Source organism: Halyomorpha halys, unplaced genomic scaffold (genome assembly GCF_000696795.3).
Source record: "Halyomorpha halys isolate HHAL.00 unplaced genomic scaffold, Hhal_1.1 Scaffold89.1, whole genome shotgun sequence".
NCBI lineage: Eukaryota > Metazoa > Arthropoda > Insecta > Hemiptera > Pentatomidae > Halyomorpha > Halyomorpha halys.
The window spans coordinates 509,449-519,399 of record NW_027111267.1 but is presented as its reverse complement, the minus strand read 5'-3'; the positions used below and the strand labels follow the sequence as shown (position 1 = coordinate 519,399).

The window sequence follows — 9,951 nt, the reverse complement described above, 5'->3', positions numbered from 1 at the left end:
TTAACATAGCTCCTTTGAATGGATAGCTCATATGTGATATTAATCATAACAGGTAACCTTAAAATACCAAAGGTAGTAAAAGGTAAGACACAACACGAATTACTTTTTCTTTTTTCACAGTAAAAAATAAAAATAAAAGGATTATAGTATTTAGTAAAGGAATTTCTATAGGGTTAAAAACTATAATTCCTTTTGGAGTTCATATTATACCAATTTCAATTGTAGGTAATAATCTTCTATGGAAGAATCCTCAAAAGAATGAAATAAAGAAAAATACTTCTGAAATAATGAATAAGATTATTCCAATTTTTAACCCATTTGTTACTTTAATTGTGTGATGTCCTTGGAATGTTGATTCTCGAATATCTCGTCATCATTGAATTATGGTTATTAAAATAATAATTGTACCTAAAAAGAATAAGTACATTTCATTTTTATGGAATCATAAAACTATCCCTGAGGTTAATGCACTTATTAATTCACTTTTATTTCTGTTTTAGAGGGTTCGGAAAAAAAAAAATTGTTGTAAACCAACGTTTTGCTCCACTTTGCAGGGCATCTTCGGGACTGTCCAGGATGAGTCGATGTAAGCACTCCATTCTGACAGCTCTGCAAAGTGGGACGAAACGTTGGTTTACAATATATAGTTTTCTTTCACTATTTTGATACCTTTATAGACCGCAACGCGGACTTTCCTCCTACAATAGCAGTTTTTTTACTACACCCCCAAACATAAGTCGGTCTTTCCAGAAAAAGTGGTCCTAATAAAAGTACTTTATACCTAAATAAGTGTTAGTTCTGTTATAAGTGTCAGTTCTGAAGTTCCAGGAATTTAGCTATATAGTATCAGAGAAGAACGGCACTCCAGACTTTTCTACACTAACAGGCACTAAAAGGGTATTACAAAAGAAAAGTTTTTTACCAATTTATTATTTGTTTGTCCATTTGTATCCATGTTAACTTTATTGGCTCCTGAATGGACATTTTCCGTATATGGAAGCAATTTTTTGATGAAAGCAAACAGTGATTTATATACTTAGACTTGATCTCAAAGATAGTCTATATTGTTATTTTTGACGTTTTACATGCCTCAACATGTGCCAACAAAAAATATTTTGCGGCACATTTTTACGCTGTTGTAAATTTATGGAGGGAATCTCATGACGCGTATTTTATAATATTTCTATGTATGTTTGTCTATTAAGTGCTGTAATAGCCGGAAGTGATGTGCAGTTTTCTGTATTTTAAGTTTAGTGTGAGAATTTCAAGTTTAGTCGTTTGTCTAGTTGCAGCCTAAGGTAGCGGATCTGTTCGACAGGGGTAAAAGCAACAGTATTCTGTAGGGGAGTTGATAGGTTACGACGAATGGTAAAAGTGATTTGATTTGATTTAATCCTCTAATTACGACACCATTCTTCGAGGGCTGTGATATGGAATTGGAGAGTTTGGGATGAAATTAAAGGGTTAGGATTGGTTGGGATGTCAGCTGTAAAGACGGTGTAGAGTATTCTACCTTGAGGAACACCAGCGCACTGAGAATTCAGGAATGACCTTTAAAAATTAAATTTAATACTTTCCAATTTAAGTTTAATTTGACAGTAAAAAAAATCAAAATCTATAAACGGGTTGCTGGTAAAAGTTATTAAAGTTTTAATATGTTCATCCGAGTTTTATTAATTCTACGTCTAGAAAGAGACATTTTACACGATACAATTGTTATATAAGAAATTATTTTACATTAAACTTGGCGGTGATATTTGCGGCGCTCGTTCAACCTCGAATTTAAATATATCTTTGTCTTTAAGCGTGGCTTTTATAACTCTTTCTTAAAGTTTTAACCCTGCCAATATTCAACTCCAAATTTCACTTATTATAGAAAAAAGGCAAAATATTGATGGTAAGTGTGATAAGTAAAATTTACAAATACGAAAAATCTTACTCGGGAGCACTATGAAGGTATATTCAGGTTTCATCGAATAATTAAATCAGTGAAATTACGTAATTGAAAAAAAAAAATATGAAAATGCTTACTAGAAATATTTTGATCTCTACTCTATGTCTGTTCTACTAAACGGGGAATCCATTCTTGAAATTCTTTCTCAAATTCTTCATTTTCGTTTTCAGAAATTGCATATTTGTTTAAGTTTTTAAAATTTCTTTAGGTGACTTCTTTCATTCAATGAAAATTCGAATTCTCCCGCCATTAATTGTGAGGTACCTTATCCTTAAAATAACAACTGACAATTATGAACACTTGGTTGGGCTCTCTTGGTGTGATAAGGGACTAATACAACTCTTCTTATAGATATTGTACATATTATGAGATAAACAATATATAGTCATGTCTACTATGTCGGATAAAACGGTTGTTGACATTTTTAAGAGCATGGATTTAGAACCTGTTAAGAATTCATCTGCACTTTTAGGTGCTAAGGTAATAGAATTATACATTATTTGATTTTTTTTTCACCCTATTTTCTTTTTATATTCATTCCAATATCAGCTAGTAAAAATGAATTTCATTAATATTTATAAACCAAATATGAATTTATTTTTAGTTTTGTTTCAGTTTCTCGAACAGCATAAAATAATTTGTTTTATAATGTTTATGTTTTTTCTTCATAGAAATTGTTTGATCAATGAAGGTATTTTAAATATTACCTAATTTTCTTATCTTTTTTTTGGCAGACCCACCCATCTAGTTATGGCCAGTTTAGATTCTTAATATAGAATCAAACATGTTAAATGGAACAGTCTGAAATCTTGAGAATTCCGTTATTTTTAAACCACTTGTTTTTGTCTTTTATTACCAATTTTTAATAAAATATGAATTGACTTATTTAATTTCTAAATTCAGAGTTATATCTGTATTTCCTACGTCGCTATTTTTTTAAACTATACTAAAATTGACATAAACAATTTACTTTCCCATCTCCTTTATCAATCGAAACATTCTGTTATTGATAAATAAAAGGAATGTTTAATTCTGGACTTTCTTTTAAGGAAGTTGATTACATAAATTTTTAAAATGTGGTGAAGAAAACTTTCAATTAGAATATGAAATATTCTATATTTTGTACTTTTACAACGTTTCGGGATATTAACCCGTATTCATGTACTGTCTAATAATTGTAACAAATAAATTATTCTTATCAACAACTTTTATCTATATATTATATTTATACGCTTGAAATTCTTGTAATCATATTTACCTCATATTTCTCATGTTTTTATCAATTTCCATTTTGAAATCTTGTCATCTATACACATGTTTAATGTTTTTATTTTGTTTGATTATTTTTATTATAAAGTAAATACATAGTTTAATTCTGCAAAAACATTATTTTTCACTTTAATACAAACATATAATGTGTAAAGAGATCAATTTCTCTTTATAATTTTTTTTCCGAAAATTAAAAGCAGTTTTTCAATTTAATAGACAATTATAAGGATATTTGATTAATTGATTGAATACACTTCTGATAGCTCTCATAATCATAATCTATAAACCATGATGTGATTAAGCATTATAGATTTGTTAAACTTCATATGAGATATTATGGATAAACCCGCAAAAGTGATACTTAATTTATAAGTTGTGTGGAAATATATTTATAAAATATTTTTGTTTTATTCTAGTTACTTGCTTTCTTTATTTAGTGTTATCAAAAAGTATTTTATTCTGAAGCATTTACATCAATTTTTTTTTAGAACATCAATATTTTAATATTTGAACTGAATACAATTTTCATGCCTAAATAAACATCTTATCAGTTCAGGAGAACTCTTGATAAGGGTCTTTTAGTTAAATTAATTTTTTTTTTATTATTGCCTGTTTATTAATTTATGTTTAATCACTCGTTTATTGGATATGATACAACTAATATTTTAGTACTCGATAATATCAGACATCTCAAATTCATGAAAATTTGATTATTATAAGATTATTAAATTTCTTTAATATCAAATGTTTTGAATGGAAAAATATTAAAAGTATTGTTGAATTTTGATAAATTAAATATACATTACTTCCTTATTCTTATTATTTATTACTGATAAATTTTCTATTATTTTTGATTTCAGGAATATTTAGAAAACTATGAGAAATCTGGTCAAAAGTTCGGAAGGCACAAGCATTATGTCGGAAGTAAAAGTTTATTACATACTTTACCAAGAGGGGCTAAAGCTGAATTGTTTTCTAAGTAATTCCACTTATATATTATTATTGGATATTTTATTATTTTTTTTTTTTTATATATATAAACTAAATTATACTTTTTATTCATATATAATAATTTATATTGTGTAAATTGTTTCAGTATTACAAATGTTTTAGACAAAAATAAAGATGCACTTATTGCTTTATTAAATCTTACAATTTATAACCACGATGATTCTACAGCTATAATTGAAAATCTTTGTAACGACTGCCTTTATTACTTCACAAATATTTTTGTTTATGATGAAATCATTACAACAGGCCATCTTCGTAAGTATTATGCATTTTATATAAATGTTTTTACTCTTCCAAAACTAGAATAGACATATTCACTGAATCGGAATGTCCGTCTTGTTATATGTTACAAATATTTAAAAGTATTTCTCAAGTTCTCTGGCTTTTTGAAGTTTGATTTTTAATTTTGTAGATTTATGCACTGCTGTGTATATAAAACTATTGCAAACTGTCAACTTTGACCATAATTCATGAATATCTAAAGGCTTAGTAGATTTATTAATTTATATGGATTATAATCCTCTATACTATACTAAACAATATGAACCTTGAAGTTGCGAACCTAACACACCAACAAATGTTATAGTAGTCTGTTTATTTCTCTGCTTGGTAGAATCTAGGACGTATGGAATTCTCTCTACTTAAGAATGTTTATGTGCTTATATAGTTTACAGTGTCCAATGAATATTTACTTTTCTAAATGCATAAGCTTTTCATTGACCCTGGAGGGATCTCTTTAAAAATGTCTGAAAGAAATGAGATGGAACAACTAACAATTATGTATGTTTGTATTTTAAAGGTCATTTTTTGGTTTTAGGGCTTTAAGTATGTTTTTAAAAGTATGGGTTATTTATGTCTATTGTATGATATAATTAAGTACCTCAGATTACCATATTGAACATCTAAAATGATGCCAACTGATTTAGCAGATTTGTTTTTTAAAATGAGTCAAGCCATACATTTTATTCTACTAAACTTCCTTTAGCCCATTATTATATTTCATTAAAAATTGTTAATTCTTGTATAGAATGACTTTACAAAGATAATTTAAAAAATATATGTTTGTTTTTAAAATTATATATAAAAAATGAGTTCAATCAAATTAAAAAAGACTTGATTATTAGTAATATGATATATCCTAATATTACTAATAAAGATAATTTTTTTTCTGTGCCTGCAGAATAAAAGGACATTAATCATTTAGTTGAATCGCTACTACTCAACTGAGTGATCTGAGAAAATTAACGAGTTAATTACATTAAGTTAGCTGTCCTTACCTGATTCCTGTTTTACCTATTTCTGGTTACTAAATGTCTTTTTATAAAAATGGTTTAATGATATATATTTTCTGTTTCAGTTGATTTTCACATTCAGTTAAATGAAATTCCAATTCTTGGTCGACTCTTATTTCCGGCATTAATGCTTGGTTACAGTGTTTGTTTGATAATTCACGAAGAGAGCCATTTACCTTTTTTCGCATTCTTAGGAGATTTGTTCAAAGAATCAGGGTAATGCATTGTTATTATTTATTATAATTTATAGTTAAAATATAAATCAGGATATTTCAAAGTAGTCCCTTAAAAGAGGTGTTTTGACTGTATATTCAATATAATCAGAAGATGGTCAGGGGTGGGGTCAATAATGACAAACACAAAAAAGTTGTGTGAATGGAAGTTTGCACAGGCTAAGAATTTTACTGGCCCCAGGAATTTTCTGGCAGTAGCAGCCAGCTCATCAACTACAAATTCGGCCAGAAATTGACCAGCCTGGTAAAATTCTTAGCGTATGGAGAGGTTTACCTGGTTTCTTATCGGGTACGGTGCATTGCTGGTTTAGTATAGAACTAGCTCTTATTTATTGATTGAAAGTACATATTATGTATGGAGTTTCTCAAAATTAAACCCTTGGTATTAATATTAGATTTGTGCATAAAAAATGTCTGATTTTTTTTTACATGCAAATATTTTTCTTTCTGATTTTGTTTTAAGCATAACCTCATTTATAGTCGTACTGTCCATTGACAGAGTCACATTTCAACAAAGATAATTTTCTCATAAGTGTTCTTTTTTGTTATTTGTTTTGTAATTTTTTTGTGTGAGTATAAACTGGCAACATAAACCAGGCATTTGAGGAGAATACTGTTAAGATCCAAAAGTGTAGCGTTGGTTTAAAAAATTTCAATCAGGTGATTTTTCAATGTGAAACGAACTGTAAGAAAGACCGAAAACAACTGTGACAGCTAGACACTGAAAATGGCCGCATACAACGCACAGAACAATTGCCAGATTAAATGAATAGAAGTATGAAGGTTTGCAGCAGCCAGCCTATTCACCAGATCTCTCACCGACTGACTTTCATTTTTTTAAACATTTGTATCTGTTTTTACGGAATAAACAGTATAAAAATGAAGACAGTCTAAAAAATTTGATATCTGAATATATTGATTCTAAAAATCAGAATTTTTTTAAGACAGGCATCAATGCTTTAAAGTCCTGCTGGGAAAAGTGTATTGAAGTGAATAGAACATATTTTGATTAAATAAACAGGTTGTGAAAAAAGATATACATATTTATATATTCACTTAAAAATCCGACATATGCACCAACATAATAGTAGGATAGTAGGAAAGCAGTTATACATGTTTAGCATTGTCATATCTATCCATCAAGACGTAACAAAAAAAGTACGATATTACATGTTCGTTTCCAATCTGCTTTAATTACACTTTATTCTATTATGTAGTAATAAAAAAAAAAAAAAAATGATTTTAAGTGCATTCAAATATTGAGGCCAAGGCTAGTTCCGTGTTATATCCGAATTCGTGCCATTACAAGCCGTATTGTAGCATGAGTAGTGAAGTAGAACTTATTTGTGTTTTTCATTACTGACTGCAGCCCCGAAGACCATCTTCTTATTACCCTTTAATTAATTAATTAAAAAATATATAAGATTAAAAAATTTCTCAAACCTTTGGATTCAATAATTAACACTTGTTTTAGGATTGTACATTTTAAAATTCTAACGATTCTGTGAAAATACATTGTTTCAAATCTTGTTAATTAGCTTTAGCAGTTTATTTTTGATTTAACATAACACAAATATCTATTTATGAAGACATTATATGTCTTGGTAATTAAATTAAAAATTTCCTGATAAAAATTCTAGAACAAAGATAGAATTTATAGGTTATGTAGTACTATTTATATGAATTTTTATCATCTACAAGCTACGTTGCTGATATTTACGTTGCCTTTCATTTCATTTATCTCTGTTTTGTTCCTTTTAATAATGAAATTATAGTAAATTGAATGTTAGTGCTGAAAAATTCAAAAGAACAAAACAAACATGTGGACACCGATGTTTGTTGCTTGCTTTGTTTAACAAGCATTTGCGCAAGTCTTGGATTTGGACCACGAGAAACGTAGAATTAGTGTATCGACCTGGAAAAAAATCCTTAAGTCCTTTTCCTGGAGGATATACTTAAACAAAATCTCCATGTGTGGGTCTTCATTCTGAAAAAGAAATCGCTAAGATTTCCTATATTTGAATGAAAGTATTTAGGGTGATTTATAATCTATATTTGGAGATTCTCTTTAAAACTAGTTATGTAAGATGTGCTATGTCTAGTCTGCATTTATTTGAGCTCATCTTTTTCTGTCTTGATTGGTGAAACATTGCGTAGTTAGTTATAAACTAATGTTAGAGGGACTTAATGCTTTGTTTCTTTAATTTTCATATATTCTTGTGGGGTATAAAAAATAAAGGGTACGGTAAAAAAAAAAAAACTCAAATAGTCATAATGCTATTTATTATGAGCCAACATTTTGCCTCACGTTGCATGGCTAAAAGAAAATACAAACACTTAAATGGGGTAAAAATAAATGAACAATATCAATTAATAATTTTTAAAAAAAACTTGTACAGTGATGCTTAAAATCAAATAAGAATAACAAAAGGTTTTAGACAATTAAAGAAAACAAAAATAACAACTGATTAAAAAGAATTATAAAAATATAATATGGGTATTCATGATGTTGTGTTAAATGTTAAATGTTTTACCATGTTAAATGTTATAATTATAAGATTGTGAGCAGCCCTATTTGAAGTCATGTTAAACGTTAAATGCATAAGAGCCCCTAGCGGATTTTCTCAGCAACTTGTTGTATAAGCCTTTATGTTTATAACCTTCCTTCCAGACCCTCATGTTATTGTTTACTTCAGTTTTGATTTAAGTAATTAATTAGAACATGCCTAGAGTGAGTGAAAAGTGGAATTTGTGTGAAAGTTCAGCTTATGAAATGAAATGAAAAAATAACTTTATTCTGGGACATATGTCCCCTAAGAATAATTACATGGTTCATATAGTGAGATTTTTATCTGGTGAGCGTTTACAAATTTTCAGATAGAATGAAATTAGATTTTTTTTTTTCTCAAATGTATCATTAAAATTATCCATTTTGGTTTAATAACAGGGATATGAATACCACAAACACACGAAAGAACTGAGCTGTCACAACAACAAAAATGGCAGCGATCTCAACTGGTCTAGTGTGTGACGTCATTCTCCATTTAACAGACCAAGTAACAGACTCTCAGCCATGTTAAATGTTATTTCGCTTTACCACGGTAAAAGAAGGCAATTTTTTTCGATTTAACATGAGTTTTTCCATTTAACACGCTTTAACATGTTAAACCAAAGATCATGAATACCCAATAAGCGGCCAAGGAAAGTCAGGAGGTGACAGCTAAGAAGGAGAGTTGTGGGGTGGTTGACGGTTAAAATATGTTACTTTTTACAATTATTTTAAAGAATATTAACAGATTAAAAAAAATAAACTTAAAATGATAATATACTGTAATATGCTCTTTTTTAATAAATAGTATATTTTAATGTATAAAGGGTTTTTGATATGTTTTATCTTATGTATCATTTAAATATTGTTCATTTGTTTTGTTTATCCAAAAAACAAGCTAACTAATTTTCATTGTCCATAATAAATTCGTGATTCAAAACAAAACTAAGATGGCGGTACATATTCTTCAGTCAACAAGTCCGTTGAATCAAGGCCATGTTGAGCAGAATCAAATATCATAAAAACTGTTTTAACTCTTCCCATCATAATTGAAAATACAGTAGATTTAAGAAATTTAATTAGAAGTCAAGAAATAGTGCCAAAGAATAATATTCAGAAAGTAAATCAATTGCAAAAATCCCTAACTGTTGTGCGAAAATCGATGTTTACATGGAACATCGAGGCAGGTTTTGGTTTTGAGATTCATTCGTTGTTTGGGCGCGCAGGAGAAATGATGTTCCCGGGATGAGGAGGTCCTCATCAAATTTCTGTCCAGCAAGAGTGGACAGTTTGAAAAAGGAAGACAACCAAGAAGAAAAACACTTTTAGTTTGGATTGCCTGGTGAGAGGACGTCCGTCGGCTGGAAGCAGGAAAGTTTGGAAGCCATTTGTTGTGAGAGAGACATAGCTGTTTGGAAGGACTGGAAACCATTTTTGACGATAAGACATAACATTAAAAAAAAGAAGATACCAAGAATCATCAAAAGAAGATTGTGAACTGGGTTAGTTTTGTTATACTAAAAATATATACATGTGTAAAATAGATATTAATTTAATTAAGTGTAATCTTTGTAAGTGTTTGTTTCTGATTGCCTAGCAACCCGCCCTGAGATTAAGAGTCTTTTATATTATAAAATTTAAATA

At 28.9% G+C, this 9,951-nt stretch overlaps 1 protein-coding gene across 2 annotated transcripts in view; it reads left to right on the top strand.

Annotated features, from left to right (window-relative positions):
* Positions 1-1,808: 1,808 nt before the first annotated feature.
* The window catches only part of LOC106677169 (uncharacterized), a 25,584-nt gene continuing 17,441 nt past the window's right edge, over positions 1,809-9,951 (top strand). The window contains exons 1-4 of one of the 2 annotated variants that reach the window (XM_067049280.1): positions 1,809-1,897; positions 4,084-4,202; positions 4,320-4,489; positions 5,592-5,742. In XM_067049280.1, coding sequence (XP_066905381.1) covers positions 1,895-1,897; positions 4,084-4,202; positions 4,320-4,489; positions 5,592-5,742 — 443 coding nt within the window. In that variant the 5' untranslated portion in view covers positions 1,809-1,894. Of the gene's footprint in view, positions 1,898-2,149; positions 2,435-4,083; positions 4,203-4,319; positions 4,490-5,591; positions 5,743-9,951 lie in introns of those variants that run through there. The other variant, XM_014414915.3, reaches the window with a different exon arrangement.